General features: G+C 48.2%; 2 protein-coding genes across 2 annotated transcripts; one reads left to right on the plus strand and one right to left on the minus strand.

The window, feature by feature from the left end:
- Nucleotides 1–2816: 2816 nt before the first annotated feature.
- LOC112938623 (dehydration-responsive element-binding protein 1C) lies at nucleotides 2817–3989 on the minus strand. The gene has a single exon (XM_026024647.2). The coding sequence runs from the start codon at nucleotides 3961–3963 to the stop codon at nucleotides 3229–3231; it is 735 nt and encodes a 244-aa protein (XP_025880432.1). The 5' UTR covers nucleotides 3964–3989; the 3' UTR covers nucleotides 2817–3228.
- Nucleotides 3990–12417: 8428 nt separating this feature from the next.
- On the plus strand, nucleotides 12418–17179 carry LOC4335856 (histone-lysine N-methyltransferase ASHH1). The gene is made up of 10 exons (XM_015778019.3): nucleotides 12418–12698; nucleotides 12784–12857; nucleotides 12949–13105; nucleotides 13564–13650; nucleotides 13749–13833; nucleotides 14820–14913; nucleotides 15051–15249; nucleotides 15525–15559; nucleotides 16085–16640; nucleotides 16731–17179. The coding sequence occupies exons 1-10, from the start codon at nucleotides 12696–12698 to the stop codon at nucleotides 16995–16997; spliced, it is 1557 nt and encodes a 518-aa protein (XP_015633505.1). The 5' UTR covers nucleotides 12418–12695; the 3' UTR covers nucleotides 16998–17179.
- The last annotated feature ends 425 nt before the right edge of the window (nucleotides 17180–17604 follow it).

Genomic DNA, 17604 nt, shown 5'->3' on the forward strand with positions numbered 1-17604 from the left:
TAAGCGCGTCATACAACCGAAATTCACATGACAGAGTCGCGAATGCCACACATTAGACTCATCATTCTCGCTAATATGGTTCACAACATTATGATTATTACACATGTCATTCAAAGAAAAGCGGAACAAACCTCCGTTGTCATAACATTTTCCAACAAAAGTCCCATATTTAGATACGACACATTTATTGCACTCAAACACAAGTCTAAAACCTTCTCTACACAATAGAGAGCCGCTAACTAGATTCTTCTTTATTGAAGAGACATGCTGCACGTTCTTCAGCTGCATGGTCTTTCCCGAAGTAAACTTCAGATCAACCGTACCAACACCATGAACAGCCGCAAGCGACCCGTTTCCCATCAACAAGGAGGAACCTCTTCCGACCTGATAAGAAGAAAATAGAGAAATGTCAGCATATACATGAATATTAGCACCAGTATCCACCCACCAATCAGGTGAGTGAAAAACAGAGAGAACTGTAGGTAATATTTTACCGTACCCCGATGTTCCTCCGCCCTCGCTAATGACCATGTTCGCAGACTTCCTGTCTTTGCGCTCAGGACAGTCCTTAGCCCAATGCCCAGACTTGCCACACACAAAGCAGTCTCCCTTTGCCTTTCTCTTGCCTTTCTTCTTAAAGTTGGTTGCAGCCTTGGATTTGACATCAGGCTTGACTTTCTTGTTGTTGTGGGATACATGAGGGTTCTTCTTCTGTACCATATTGGCACTAGAACCTCCCTCAACCTTTTTGCCCCGGACGTCCTTTGCCCTCGCCTTCTCCTCAACACCCAAAGAACCAATGAAATCAGAAACACTGAACTCTTGTCTCTTGTGCTTTAGAGAAGTGGCGAAGTCCGACCAAGAAGGTGGCAATTTGGCAATAATGCCACCCACCACAAACTTGTCCGGCAACTCGCAGTTGTTGTTCTCAAGTTCCTTAGCCAGCATCTGAATCTCATGAGCTTCTACTACAGAACGGTCATCGACCATCTTATAGTCATAGAACTGCTCCATGACATACAGCGCACTGCCAGCGTCAGAAACTCCGAACTTGGCCTCAAGTGCATCCCACATGTCCTTCCCAGAAGGCATGTGCATGTACACGTCCACTATGTTGTCAGCGAGTACACTGATCAATGCTCCACGGAACAGACAATCCGAAGCCTCGAACTTAGCCTCTTCCTCAGGAGAAAGAGGTGGTTCACTTCGTTTGCCCCGTGAAACATAGAAGCATTGCATCGCTGTCAACCACAATAGTGCACGTGCTTTCCATCTCTTATAGTTAGAACCATCAAAAGCATGTGGTTTCAATGTAGCAGCAAAGCCAACTACCGAAAATGACCTATCAGGTTTTTGGATAGTTGAAAATATGGTCATAAATCGGCATATTTTAATCCAAAATGTTAAGACAATAATCATGGCATAAACAGTGTAGGGTGATCTAATGACAACATGTAACATAACCAGTAGCATACTAAAGGCAGTAGCATACTAAAGGCATCATGCGCATTATGAATATCAGGAACAAGAACATAGCAGTAACGCAGTAGCATGCTAGAGGCATCATGAATATCAGGAACAGGAATATAGCAGTAAAGCGCTAACAACGGGAACAGGAACAGGAGAAGGATATACCTTGAGAATGGCCCTCCGCTGGATTGTGAGGCAGAATTGCCTCCGTTGGTGTTGTTGTTCGCGGCACCGGCTCTAGCTCCTGGCGCACCACCTCCAGCTCCAGCTCCAGCTCCTGGTGGCGCACCACCTCCGCCATCTCCTCCAGCAGCAGTAGCGGCACCGGCTCCAGGCGCAGACATGGTGGGCGAGGACGAGCAGTCGTGCGGGAAGCACTCTCCAAAAACCTGATCACCCGCCTACCCGGTGCAGATCTCAGGCGAAGGTGTGGTTGGGAGGAGGAACTAACACCCGGGAAAGAAGCAAGCGGATCAGAACGCGAGAGCAGCATAGGCCCGGAGGAGGAGGAATCTGATCGGACTCGCGGCCTCCTTATCTATCAGGAGAGAGGCAGTTACCCGGTGCAGATCTCAGGCGAAGGTGTGGTTGGAAGGAGGAACTAACACCCGGGAAAGAAGCAAGTGGATCAGAACGCGAGAGCAGCACAGGCCCGGAGGAGGAGGAATCTGATCGGTCTCGCGGCCTCCTTATCTAGCGGCCTCCTAGGAACGTGGGATCGTGGACGCGCCGTTGCGGAGGAGGAATCTGATCGGACTTGCGGCCTCCTTATCTAGCGGCCTCCTGGGAACGTGGGATCGTGGACGCGCCATTGCAGAGGCAGTCGTGGGAACGTGGGATCGTGGACGCAAAAGAATAGCGACGTGACGCACGCCCGTCACGCCCTCGCCCGACCCGGCGCGCGCGCGTGGCTTTCCGACCCCCACCTCAACCAGTCAACTGGGAGCCTCCAATAACTCCCTATTTAGGTTAAGATATTTCTTGCTTAAATCCTGAGGTGGTATTATTATCCTTAACACTTATTATGGGTCTGAGATTTAATAGGATAAATTAAGTCTAGCCCAATTATTCTAACACTAGACACAGAGGTGCACGTTGTTTACTTTAGCGCCGTCAATTTTTTTTAGTCCCACACCGGAGATCGAAAGGATTTCACCTCTTCTTACATATCTATCCTGCTACGCTGTTGACGTGCTCGATCGAAGGCACACCTCGCACACACGGACGTGTATGCTGATGGTAGTGTGCGTATGTCACACGTAAGCATATCAAACAAAACCCATGGATTATGAAGGCCGACTTGTGGACATTGCTGTGTTGCTTGTCCTCGGCTCTTCGCTCAACAATTGAGCAAAAAACAGCGCATGACACATACGCTAGCAATTTTTTTTATTTTTGCTCTGCCCCCCATTCGGGGGCTCCTTGTATCGCAAATCACTACAACCAAAATTGCTTTGAGTTTACATCATGTATCTATCTACATAAATAATCGCTTGCCTTACTTTAAATGAGTTTTTGGAACATACAATGATTTTTCGGGAAACAATCTAACAAAGTTATTCTGCTACTACTGCTAATTACTACTACTCCACTACTACTACACTACGGAGTACCATAAAAGAATAGGCTAATTCTCGAATATACTATGAGTACCTAAAAAAATAGCCTAATTCTCAGTACCATGATAAAAGAATATGCTAATTCTCGAATCCTTTGCTTTTCTTCTTCAAATATCGCTAATCCCGATTCCCGAGGCGTCTAGAAACCGTTGTATGCACTGTCACCGCGTTGCTCCCAGCCGTTACCGCCATGAAACAGAGGACGAACAGGGGCGCCGCCACCGCCACCGCCACCGCCACCGCCGGCTCCGCCCGAGCCCGAGCCCGACGGCGACGGCGACGTGCCAATGCTCCACGAGTGCAAGAAGCGGCCGTTCCCGCCGCCGCCGAAGAACCCGTCCGGGACGGTGGAGCTCGTCGGCCGCTCCGGCGCCCCCGCCAGGATCCTGGAGTAGTCGAGGCAGTCCGCGACGTCGCCCGGCTGCGACTCCAGCAGCGCGGCGGGCGCCGACGACGCCGCCGCCGCGGCGGCCGCGGCGTCCGTGGCGCGTCGCTCGTCGGCCGCGGCGGCGTCCTCGGGGAAGTTGAGCCTGGCGCGCCCCCCGCGGAAGCGGAGCGCCGCGGCGTCGTAGGCGCGCGCCGCGTCCTCGGCGGTGGCGAACGTCCCGAGCCACACCCGCGCCGCCCTGTGCGGGTCCCTGATCTCCGCCGCCCACTTCCCCCACGGCCGCCGCCTCACCCCCCTGTACTTCCTCGCCGCCGGCACCGCCCCCTGCCGCGCGCCGTCCGCGCGCCACGGCGCTGTCCTTGTCACCGCGGACGCGGCGGTCTCCTCGCTCGGCGGCGGGCCGCCGCCGCCGTACGCGACGACGTGCGTGAGCGCCGACACGATCGCCTCCGTCTCCGCCGCGAGGTCCGGCTCCGACAACGCCATCGCCGACGCAGTAGCTACGCTCGTTTGACCTCATGCAAGAACACCCCCCAAATTTATATGCTCCTCTTCCTCAACCACTCGAGCTTAAAGAAAGCCAAGAAACTCCAAACACCGGACACTTCCCCATCCATCGCCATGATCAAAACAAACAAATCGAAAACACGGTTTGCGGAAGCCAACTTGGATTAAGCAACATCGAAATTAGCAAAAACAAATGGTTTGATTAGAGCGAATGAGGACGAAGCGAAACCGAATTAGGAGAAGATCAGTGGATCATAAGAAGACAGTCCCTCGATCCTTGGCCACGAAGGATTGGATGATCCGTGGTGGCTCTGCGCTGACTCTAAACGTTTGCTTCGACTCTTGGTCCACTGCTGCAAGAAACCCAGGAGCCAAAGCTAAAAAAGACAAAAACAAAAGCAAATTTTGTCCGTGTGTGTTTATGGCGATTCTTGGATTGTTCTCATCTCTGAATCAAGTAGGAGACAAAAAGAGATATAGATTTTGTGATGGCTGCAGTTTGACCATCTAGAAAGGAAGTCAGAGTGGAGGAGACGAAGGCAAAGCAAGTCGATCGAGCAGGGAAATTGGGAACGGTGGAAAATGGTCATAAGGTGATTGATGGATGATAATAACATTATTATTACATTACATGTAAAATAACACTAAATAAACGGGGTCATTCCGCCACGTGGCGATTAGTATTTTTCCCGTACCTCAGTACCTGTGATTATTTGATGAGCACGTGACGTGTCGAGGCACGATTTGCCGGTCTTTAGTTTTTTTTCTTGAGATTTTTTTTTTTTGGAGAACTGGTCTTTGGTGTTCGCTTCCGTTTTCGCTTTGGTCGTGCAGGCGTGTGCAGGCGCCGTGTACGGTGACGCGGAACACGCGACGGGATGCAGTGGCCCATACCGTGGGTCTTGAGCTTAGCTGAAAACCTCTGCTGCATGGCCAAGATTTGTTTTATAAGAAAAGACAAAGTTTTCCAAGTTGATGCATGTAAAATCGACGCTATTTCTTTTTCATTTTTGGAGAAAGAGAAAATGTAGTACGCTGTTTTTCTAGAAGAAAGATGATTTTTTTTTAATGATGTTTCCTTTAGGAGATCATTAGTTGGTCAGAATCTTACATATTTGTATGAATTGTGTGCTTCTATTGTACATATTCAATTGAATCAATCCTCTGATAGCTTTAGATGGAATTATCATCAGAATGGAATATTTTCTGTTAGGTCGATGTATCTAGCTTTAATTAATAATGGTTATAGTGAAAGAAACAAGATTATTTGAAAGCTTAAGATGCCACTTAAGATTAAGATTTTTATGTGGTACTTGCTTAAAGGGGTTGTGCTAACCAAGGATAACTTGGCAAGACGAAATTGGAATGACAGTTTAAAATGTTGTTTTTTATGAAAAATGAGACTATTCAACATCTTTTTATAGAGTGTCATTATGCAAAATTTGTTTGGAGAGCAGTACAGTTCTCTCTTGGTTTATACCTTCCTACTACCATATCTAATATGTTTGATGGTTGGCTTTTGAGGGTAGATAAGAAGAAGAGTAAACTCATACTTGTAGGAGCTTCTGCCATATGTTGGGCTCTGTGGTTGACTAGGAATGATATGGTTTTTGACAAATCACTATCTATCTCATATATACAGGTAATTTTCAGGGCAACATATTTGCTCCGATTTTGGGCACAGCTGCAAATGTGTGAAGATGATCGAGAGCTTATGAAGGTTGCATGTCGTAAGCTTGAGACAACGGTCATGCAACTCCTTGCAAACTATAGATGGAGATTCATAAATAGACTTGAATAAATGTGCTCTCCTTATCTTAGTTTGATATTTTATTTTGTTGGGTATGTTTAATTCATTTGAACTACACTCAGTGTTTGGGTGTTACTTTTGTAATAATTGGCTATAGCTCTGATGATCAAAGGCCGGGATGTTTTATTCTATTATTTTTTAAAAAAAGCTTTGCACGTTATTATAGTAGAAGAAAAATGTTTGAATACAACTTTAACGTTAGAACAATCATGGCGGGTTATGATGGGGAGAATAGGGTCCGAATTTAGCTGAAAAAAAACCTAAGTGCTAAAAAGATCTCCTAGAGAAGAAGGTTCCGCCTCTATCTAGATCATGTTCACCACTGTGCCGATCTGGCAAAAAAACACTATCAGAGGCACGAGAATTTCGTTTCCAACCAAAGCTAGCTGCTTTGTAACCCGGAAACGAAAGAGTCGAAGCCCTTCCTGAGGTTGCCTAGCGAAAACACACTCCATTGGGAACTCCCTTCCGGCGAGTCCCAGCCCACACGGAGCTTGTCCAGGCCCATCAGCTCGTTGTCTTGGAAGCCCAATCAAGCAAAACCTATCAGTACTTCCGGCCCGGCTCAACACGGCCGTATGTCTGTATCTATCAGAATTTTTTTCATTTTTCATTTTTTTAAAATATTTACAGAAATAATCTATCGTCAGAAAAATTTACAAAAATAGACACTGCCGCCCTAGTGGAAGGTGGCAAGCTGACGTGACAGACGGCGGCTCAACGGCGCCGTGTGCGCATTTTGCGCTTTGGTCCTTACCGCCCTTATTTGCCCAGCTGGAAAGAAGGCAGAGATGAAAAAAAACCGGCCAAATGCTTCTTTCCACCTTTGTTGATAATGGCCCTTCTCGGGCTGGCTTTTTCATGGAGGCCCATTGCCGCCCTGGCAATGGGTGGCAAGGGTGTTAATACAAAAAGTTCAACTTTTCCAATCGGCCGTCACCGCCCGTCGAGCCGTTGTCTGCCACGTCAGCTTGCCGCCCTGCACTAGGGCAGCAGGATCTATTTTTATAAATTTTTCCGACGATAGATTATTTCTGTAAATATTTTTAAAAAATTTAAAAAAAGAAAATAATTCGTATCTATCAGCCACAATTATGCTACCGCACGTTGGATTTTTCTCGTCTTCCACCTGCCTCGGCATGCTAAATCGCAGCGCTATCCACGTCCAACTAGGGGTGAGCATTCAGTAATACCGAAAATTCGATCTCGGTTTTCAATCTGTTTTATGTTCGGTCATTTAAAGCGCAAGACCGTTCGGACTTGAAAAATATTAAAGATAGAACTATTTGGTCTCGGTCTTGGTTAGACCGAAATTTCAGAAATATTCAGAAGAATCGCACAAATCCACAATAAATTTCAAATAAAAAAACATACACATGAAGAAAATTCATAAAAATCCCAGATCGGCTTTCTTCATTATCATATACTCATCCCAGATCGGCTTCGGCACCTCTCGTCGCTGGCGGGGTAGAGGAGGCACCATCAGATGTGCCCCCGGGGTGGAGCCACGGAGGATCGCGGCTTGGGCTTGGCAGTTGGGGGTTTGAGGCCTCCGGGCTCCGGCAGCATGGGTGTCGACTGAAGGTGGCGCAACAAGAGTAGGTCGTCGTGGTGTGACTTGTGAGAAGGAGGAGACGCTGGGACGGTGCAGAGGCGCCGACGACAAAACACGACGTCGATGTGCGAGAGAAAAAGAAAGGAGCGCTCAGGTGAAAAAGAAAAGAAATAAGCGCTCTCTCCTAGTTGGGTGGGAGAGCGTGGCGGCTGCTAGCTGGGTGGATGAGGAGAAGGCAATAGAGAGGGAGCTAGGGTTTTACTAGTGTTGAGCTTGCTTTCTTGGGCTGATATGGGCTTTCAATGAAATTCGGTTAACTAAGGGTGATGACCGAATTGATCGAAAAAAATTCGGTCATCTAGTAAATAAGACCGAATTTTTCAGTCTTGGTTATTTTGGTTCGGTCTTTTTCTGCCCACCCCTACGTCCACAGCTAGCGTCGCTGATGGTAAAAGGAAGAGAAAATCCAACCATTGACATACACATAAATCTAAGAAATACCATCGATAAATATGAGTTTTATAAAATACCATCGTACAAGTGATTTTGTCCTAGAAATATCATTGTCGTTATTCTTCCGTCTACCCAACGCCAACGGGGAGATGCTAACGGAATTATAACAACATTAGCATTTATGGGACAAAGTTGCTTGTACAATAGTAATTCATGAAACTCGTATTTGTCTATGGCATTTTTTTTGGAACCAGACACTTATCAATGGTACTTCTTAAATTTTCTTAAAAAAATTGTAAAATCAACGAGTTGTTGACTTTGTTGGACAATTCCTATACCAGTTTAGCTGCCATTTGTTCGGCAGATGTGGCTGTTTGGTTGGTTGTGTAAAACTGCCTAAGCTAGCCAGACATTTGTGGCTAAGTTGCTAAAGTTGTGGCCAAGAAAAATGAAGCCACATCTTAGCCTCCTTGCCACACATTATTGTGTCTATTAAATGTAGGGTCAAGTTAAAGGAAAGTTTGGCATAACTAACTTATGATTAGAACCAAACACTACACTAACTTGATCAAACCTACTTGCCATACTTATGGTAAATTAACCAAATTTTGGCTAGCAACCAAACAACCTCTACTAGTCATACGTTGTGTGACGAAGGAGATGGGCTGAGATTATGACGGAACTGGTACGTTCACCGAAAGCGTACGTGAATACAGTACGTGCGCTCGTCTTTCCACGAGGAATTTATTCCGCTCCGCGGGTTTCTAAACACAAAGGTGCTTAGGTGGTGCACGTTGTTTAGTACCACACCGGAGAGCTAACAACGTTTAGTCCTCCTCATATGGCAGGCGACAGCCGAACCAAGCGTGCTGACGGGCACACCCCGAGTCCGGTGGCTGCACGTGCTGAGTGCACGGCTCGCAATATTCACATTGGTCAAAGGAAATAATCATTGTCACCGCCCAAGGGCAAAAGACGCATGACACATACGCCTAGCATATGTCCTCCTTTTTTTTTTTGTTTACGCGACCATTTTTTTTAATGAATCAATTTTATATTTCTGAACTCTGAATCACCCGGTCAATTTTTCACCTTCCTTAAACCGGCGTAAATCAAGTCAGTCGACTATTTGGATGGCGTTTTCATCCTACGTGATGCTCATGGGATCCACATGTCATATGTCCTCCTTTTTTTTTGTTTACGCGACCATTTTTTTTAATGAATCAATTTTATATTTCTGAACTCTGAATCACCCGGTCAATTTTTCACCTTCCTTAAACCAGCGTAAATCAAGTCAGTCGACTGTTTGGATGGCGTTTTCATCCTATGTGATGCTCATGGGATCCACATGTCAGTGAGAGAAAATAAGACAAAACGGCCTCACATGGCAGTCATTCCTTTCTCCCCTTTACCATCGCTCTCTACCCTCTCTCTTTGTTCTCGCCAAGCCAGTGCCAAATGGCGTCACTCCGCGGTAGGAGCTCCAACACATGCTTATTTTTTTCGGTGTGGTTAACATTTTTTTAATTAGTCTAGTTTACATATCTCCAATCTTGCTCCCTTAAACCGGCGTAAATCGAGTCCTTCGCTGTTTGAATGGCGGTTTCGTCCTACGTGATGCTCATGGGACCCACATATCAGTGAGAAAAAAATAAACAGTAGCCTTACAAGTTAGTCATTCCTTTTCTCCCCTTTACCCTCTCTCTCTATCTCTCTTTGTTCTCAGCCGGAGCCAGACGACGTCACTCAATGGTAGGAGCGCCAACACCAGCCAGTCCGTGAGTTCTGCACGAAGTATGTGATGGCGCCGGTGAGGTTGCAGTCGTTGAGGCTAAGGCTCTAAAGCTATTGCATGGCGGTGGTGTCGGCGGGAAGGTCGATGTTGTTGATGCGGCTGGTGTGGTCGCATGAGATGTGCGGACAGGCGGCGTAGGGCTCGGCGATGTTGAGGTCCCACTCTAAGGCGAGGGCATTGCCATTGGTCAGCGAGCGGCGCAAGTCCTAGAGCATGGATAGGCTACATGGGTTGATGGTGGTGTCGGTGACGATGGGTGGGTGAAGGAGGAAGAGTGTCGCGGGGGCGCTGACAAGAAGGAGGGTGGCCATCTAGGGGAGGTGCTGGTCAGGGAGGTGGAGACATTGGAGATGGGAGAGAGAGAGCCAGGTCTATCTATGTTAGGCAAAAACAAACACGGTGCTGTCGATGGGAGCACGCTTGGGCAACGCTCCCCAGAGCCCTCCTGCGATAGATTGTGCCACCAGCGCATCCATCGTCCCTTCGCCGCCAACGCAAGCACCATTCATTGCCGCGATCACCGGCGTTCTGCATCGCTCGATGGCCGTGACTGATGCCAACATCTCCAGGATGGCACGGTGGAGCACCTCGGTTGTGGGCAGGGGGTCGTCATCGGCGCTGCCCGACAGGGAGAGGACCAGGTGGGGTTCCTGCAAGAGCTGAGGTCAATGCCGACAACGGAGAGCATGACGGTGCGCACAGTGCGGAGGAAGTTGAGGAGCGCCATGGCATGGGGGATCTCTGAGAAGGCTTCTGGGCTGAGGTCATTGAGCTGGACGGGGTGGTTGAGGTAGGTCTCACAGGCCGCCACGGACGGGTTGGGCCGCGACACTGCGAGCATCTTGAACCCTCGTCAGAGCTCCATCTCGGGCGTGGCGCGGTCGCCAATGAAAATAGAGGAGAGAGAAGAGAAGAGGTAGGGGAATAGAGGAGTCATGACACGTGGGCCTTACATGCTGACTCGGCAAATCAATCGTGGTCATCATGCCACGTCAACAAACCAACCTCCAAACCACCGAAAGAGTCGATTGGCACCTTTTTTTTTTAAGATGGGGGAGACATTATACCCAGTTTTACGGTTGAGGGAGGCAACTTAATCACGAGCAAGAGATGAGGGACCAAAAATAGACTTATTCCATTATCCTTTTGCCATGGAAAAAGTACACCGAAGGTCCCTCAACTTGTCATGGATGTTACAAAATCGTCCTTCAACTACAAAACCAGATATAACGTATTCCCCAACTTACAAAACAGTGCAAACTAGGTCCCTCGGTGATTTTGACTCCGATTTTATCTTATGTGGCAGCTGACTCAGCGTGAGACCCACGTGGGCCCCATCCGTCAGCCTCTTCTTCCCTCCTCTCCCTCCACCTCTCTTCCTCTCTTCTCTTTTCTCCAATCTCCGGGCGGCGCGCGGGGGAGCAACTGCACGTGACGTGCGGCGGCCGGCGGGCGCAGGCGGCGTGGGGAGGAACCGCGCGCGGGCGGCGGAGCGGCGCGCAGGCGGGCACAGGCGGCGGGCGACCTTCGGTGTACTTTTTCGTTTAATCCATCCATCCTGCAAGGCAACCGCCGACAAGGTTGCCCTGGAGCCCATCATCTCCAGTAGTACGCCGATGAGCAATCGATCTGATGATCCCCATTTGCTTTGGATCCTCAGCAGCTGGTGGTTCCTGCTACAGTTCTGCTTGCTTGTTGTTAAGATCGAGCTCACATGCTCGCACTGTTTGGTTTGGTGATTGCCACTGATTTGAACTGGTACAAAGTTAATGGTTGACTTAACTCCAGGCGGGCGAAGGCGGCGTGGGGAGGAGCCGCGCGCGTGCGGCGGGCGATGGAGCGGCGCGCGGGCGGACGTGGGCGGCGGGCGGCAGCCAACGGGGGAGCAGCGGGGCGCGGCCGGCGTCGGGTGCAGCCGCAACGTCTCCTTCGCCACGGCCTGCAGGTCACCGACCACCGCGTCGAGCTCCGCCTGTCGTCCCCGCCGCGAAGATGTCCTGGTACACGAGATCGCCGGTGAGCTCCGCCGTCTCGGCGACCACGCTCCGCATCTCCTCCATGTCGTTGTCGTCGCCGGTCCACCGCCGGCCCATCACCATGCGAGGGACGATGTTGCTGGTGACACCCATCAGCGCGGCGTCGACGTCGACGTGCTCGGCGTCGGTGGCACTCCAGCTGAGCGAGCCGACGAGGCGCGCCACCTCCTCGCGGCGGACATGGCGGAGCCGGTCTAGCGTTAGTCCGGCGAGGAGCTCGTGCACCTCCGCCCAGCTCCTCCTCGGCCGCTCGCCGCCTGCGCGCGGCCTCTACCCACGCCGCCTGCGCCCGCCGGCCGCCGCCCGTCACGTGCAGCTGCTCCCCCGCGCGCCGCCCGGAAATTGGAGAAAAGAGGAGAGAGGAAGAGAGGTGGAGAGAGGAAGGAAGAAGAGGCTGACGCGTGGGGGCCCACGTGGGTCCCACGCTGAGTCAGCTGCCACATAGGATAAAACCGAGTCAAAACCGCCTAGAACCGCCGAGAGATCTAATTTGCACTGGTTTTGTAAGTTTGGAGATGCGTCATCCGGTTTTACAGTTGAAGGACGATTTTGTAATTCGATGACAAGTTGAGGGACCTTTGGTATACTTTTTCCTTTTGCCATTTATAGATGAGATTATTTGCTCCGTTTGCAAAACGGAAGAGGCAATCCAGCCAGGTTGCTTCCGGCCCGGCCCAACACGACGGCGGCACGAGGACCCGGTGATCTCTCCCTCCCATCCTGGCCGTCCACGTGTGCAGCCCGCTACGCTTCCAAGCGCTAGCGCCGCCGATCCGACCCAGCCGAATCCGTCTTTCCTCTCCTCCTCCTCCTCCTCCTCCGACCACCGGCCAGCCGGCGAAGTCCTCCGCCGCGGAGCTCACCTCCTCCGGCGCCGGCGACGCCCCCCTCGGTAGCCCCGGGGAGGACGCCTTTCCTCCGGCGACCACTTCCCCAGTCGCCGCCTCCGCCGCTCCTCGAACCACTCACGCGCCGCGCGGGCTCCTGTCCCAGGCTATCAGCCGCGATTTCCCTACCCCTCTCGCCGGATACCTCGCCGCCGTCCAAGAGCTAGCGTCTCTGATGGTAACTTCTCTGTGAGCTCGCTCGCTCGCTCGTAGAGATTCCTGATTCTGTATGATTGAGCTCCCCGGGCTGTTCGGTTTTGCAGGAGGAAGAGCGCATGGAGCCGCCGCCGCCGCCGCCGTACATCCACATCGAGACCAACGATTTCTTGCACAGGAGGTGAGTGAGTTTCACGGCGATGTGGGACAACGGCTGCGTCCTGTGCTTTTGGATGTAATGCGAATCTTTATACTTTGGTGCGCGATGCTAGGCACAAGAGGCAGAAAGAGGAGGACATAGCTGTGTGTGAGTGCCAGTATAATCTGCTGGATCCGGACAGCGCGTGCGGGGATCGGTGCTTGAACGTCTTGACTAGCACGGAGTGTACGCCTGGATACTGCCTCTGCGGTGTATACTGCAAGAACCAGGTTGGTGTTTCTCTTGTTCAAGTAGTAGCGCAACCGTTCCAAATCTTGATTGAATGAATATCCATACATTTGTTCTTACATGATTACTTTAGTTCACTCGAGCCTAGTTACTAGGCAGGAGGGGAAAAAAATGGTGTAACACGGTTATTTTGCTTTCTTGTCTTCTTGATTGAATATAATCCAGTTTATTATAGATGTACAGCAATTTTCAATATAGTCGTGCTGGCTCTTAGCTGTAAGGATTTTTTTTCAAGTGAGATTGAATATAATCTGGTTTCTTATACATGATGTACCATTATTTCTAATATATAGTTTTACTAATTTTCTATAGATACCGAACACTATCATTTTCAATATATAGTTTTACCAATTTGCTAGGGAGGCCGAATGTCATCTGGAGTGCTTTACAGTTTCACTGGTAGTTATGTTTGTATTTTAATCAATTTCTCTGTTGGCAGCGATTTCAAAAAAGCCAATATGCTGCGACAAGGCTGGTAAAAACTGAAGGGCGTGGATGGGGCCTTTTGGCTGATGAGAATATTATGGTGACTGAATTTACCTTGATTTTATGGTCTGCTAATGTTGTTAAATATATTCAAGTGAGTATGCTTTAGTGAGTCATTGTTTTCTTAATGGTTTTTAGGCTGGACAATTTGTTATGGAATATTGTGGAGAAGTAATATCATGGAAGGAAGCCAAGAGGAGATCTCAAGCATATGAAAACCAGGGTCTGTTGATTTTATCTTCCCTCAATGTTAGCATGGTGGTACATTTTGGCTAGGGATGGCAACCGGGCCATCCCCGGCGGGGTGTGGTCCCCCGTCCCCGTCCCCGTCCCCGTGCAGTTAGAAATCACCCGCCCCCGTCCCCGGTGTCGGGGCTGTATTTCTCCCGTCCCCAAGCCTCGCCGGGTGCACGGGGCACCCACGGGGTCGCACACCCGATAAACTCGTGGGCATAAATCAACAAGAAGGTTCTCTAGTAGGAAGGTAGAAGTAGAACAGATCGGCAAAAATAGCACGAGGACATACATCTATCATTTTCTCAGATTATGAACATGACCATGGTGCCAGACTTGCATGATTCTGTTGCCAAGAATCAGCTCCAACTTCCATCAAAATGAGAAAAATAAACAGCGACAAACAGGACAGAGCAGAAAATAACAAGCAAAGTATATACCGGCATTCGGATGCAGCAAGTGCCCGTCCTCTTGCTTTCCCGCATGAGCAAGCGACTTGGAGGCAGAACAACAGCTCGCGCGGCATGGTCACCTTATGCGGCGGCGGGGTGCTATATCGCTGCTGTGGCCTGGAGGAGGTGCGATGGCTGGCGCCCTTGCCGACCTCGACTGGCGGCTGCTGATGGATCTGAGAAGGGGACAAGGGAGGACTGGTCTAGTGTAGGGTTTCTTTTGCTTTATATACCAGCACCTCTAAATTGGGCACTAAGTGGGCTTTTAACTTTTATGGACTGTACATATGCCTACACTACTCGAGTCACCCACGGGGATTCGGGGCCGGGTGCCTATGGAACATCCCCGTCCCCGCATCACCCAACGGTGACAGTTTCTAGCCGATAACAGCCCCATGGGTGATGAATTTAGCCTGTTTACATACCCTAATAGAGTTTTTACCTATCGGGTATCGGGGTTCGGGTCCCCATTGCCATCCCTAATTTTGGCTAGCTATAACATTTGTTTTTTGTGCCCTGTTAGGTTTAACGGATGCCTATATTATCTATCTGAATGCTGATGAGTCTATCGACGCAACAAAGAAGGGGAGCCTGGCAAGATTCATCAACCATTCGTGGTATGTCTTGTAGCAAATATATGTCTGCCTATATTATGTTTCTTTCATATGCATTATTTGATAATTGATTATCGAGTTTTTTTCCATTTACTAGCATTTAATGATTAAATCTGATAGCTTGTTATTGAAGCATGCAGCCAACCAAACTGTGAGACAAGGAAATGGAATGTTCTTGGGGAAGTAAGAGTGGGAATTTTTGCGAAACAAGATATTCCAATCGGAACGGAACTATCCTATGACTACAACTTTGAGTGGTTTGGTGGTGCAATGGTGAGGTGCCTTTGTGGAGCTGGCAGCTGTTCTGGATTTCTTGGGGCTAAATCACGTGGTTTCCAGGTAAAAAGTTGTTGTGTGATATGTCTTGTAACCTGAAAAGCACCATTTTATAAGTAGGATTTTCCCTTGCACATGTGCTGGCATAATTCTTCTGCATTTCTCTCTTACCATGAGTGCTGAAGTACAGGTTACATGCACAGTCGCTTCATAAATTGTTAATTTATATAGGAGTAGTTACAAATTGGTTACATTTTCAGTGTTTATTTTCATTTTTACATTCCTTTTAGAATGCCCATCGCTTATGTAATGAATGCTACATTTTTGCCATGTTTTAGGAGGCTACATACCTGTGGGAAGATGATGATGACAGGTAGGATTGTGCTTGTACTTACCTATCCAATCTGCTGAATAAAATATTGTCTATTCAAATGGTCCCAGGAAGTTATATGTGGTAACTTCTGTAATTGGATGGTTTTACTTAGCAGTGACCTTTCTCTGTTATTCCCTCAGTCCCAAAATATAATAACTTAGGATCAGATGGGACGTTTCCTAGTACTACAAATCTGGACAGGAAACGTCCCATCCGATCCTAGGTTGTTATATTTTAGGACGGAGGGAGTAGTTAAGACAAATAGGAAAAAAGAAGCAATTAAACAGCATGTTAACATAACTACTATTATGTCTTGCTTTATTATCTTCTCAGATCCATATTACTGTCATGTCTTGCATTATCATCATAGAAGAAGATCCTAGTTGGTTAAAAATATGCAGATTTGTGTTGCCTGGGTCAACCTGTCATTTCAAACAAAGCCTGAATTTCTTGAAATGCCGAAATATCGACGGATACAACAAATCTGAGCACCGGTTAACATATGCTTTCCATCTTAAATTGCAGGTTTTCTGTTGAGAATGTTCCCCTTTATGATTCTGCTGATGATGAACCTACCAGCATTCCAAAGGACATCTTAATAAAAGATGAGCCAAATACACAGGATGGCAACAACAACACAATCCAAAATACTGGGATTCCTATTATTGCAAGTTCAAGTGAATTCACACCGATGAATGTTGAACCATCGATTGCGAGTTCAAATGAGTTCACACCGATGAATGTTGAACCATTGAATGTGAGCTCAAATGAATTGACACCAATGACTATTGAACCATTGAATGCTATTCCAATGGGAGTTGATTTTACTCAGAATGGATCAATTGAATATGGTGCGCAATGTGCTGAAGATGCTCTGCAAAACTCAACGCGTGGAGTTGCAAACCTCCAGAATCAAAGTGCGCCCCGGGACAACAACCATACAGAGTTGGTTGCGGTGAAACGTAGACCCACACTTCGTGGTGGAAAAGCTAAACGTGGTATGCGCAAGCAACTGAATGTTGTGGGTATCTGTGATCGGTTAGCATCAGAGGTGGCACGTGAAGAAATATTGTATTGCGAGGTAAAGAACTACTGTAACTCCCTTTTTATTGAACATTGCTCTAGGAAAGCTTAGGCTTTGCAATGACCTTTTTTCCAAATCAAATGTCAGGAAATGAAGAATGAAGCTGCTGCTGAAATTGACAGCCTGTACGACGAGATAAGGCCGGCGATCGAAGAGCATGAGAGGGATAGTCAAGACAGCGTGGCCACAAGCCTTGCAGAGAAGTGGATTGAGGCTAGCTGCTGCAAGTACAAAGCTGATTTTGATCTGTATGCTTCCATTATCAAGAATCTTGCTTCCACACCTCTAAGATCAAAAGAAGACGCGGCCCCTACAGAGCAAAATGGATTGATGTACTTGGAAAACGGTCCATGAACCGATTTACAAATTGGACTTGTAAAAGCTAGAAAAAGGCTAGAGATTGATTGTCAGACATAGTTGAGGTTTAGGGGATTATCTTCCCTGATACAATTTGGTTAAGAAAATTATGCAAGGTCATATTTTTCTTATTGCAAATACCATTAACGTGAGTATGTTTACTCATGGAAACCCTGAAATACCTGGTGTTACAAATTTCGAAGTCTACTCCATGTCTGCGTTTCGGTACGCCTATGTGGTCCATATGCCACCATTTGAACTTATTTTTAGTTCAGCCATTATTTGTTCACTGTAACAAGAATTTTTTTGGAGATCAGCCATTATTTTTTTTGGGACTGTCTAGGTAGCATGTCTCCTTTTGTGATCAATCATCACTTGTTTTTTCTTTCTGAGAGGAACGATTGTTTGTTGATTGTAGCAGTAGGTTATCAATTGGGCTGGGTCTTTCCTTGCCCGCCCGAAAATTCATGTGTAGTTGACAAACCAGGAACTACACGATCCGTTTGGTTGTGGATCGTGCTAGTATGACTCGTCGCCAAGCCATGCTTGGGCCGCTACCCGGCCCGGTGTACCAACATGACAAGTGCATGTGTCATGACAAACT

The sequence above is a fragment of the Oryza sativa genome, chromosome 4, assembly GCF_034140825.1.
Source record: "Oryza sativa Japonica Group chromosome 4, ASM3414082v1".
In the NCBI taxonomy this organism is placed as follows: Eukaryota; Viridiplantae; Streptophyta; class Magnoliopsida; order Poales; family Poaceae; genus Oryza; species Oryza sativa.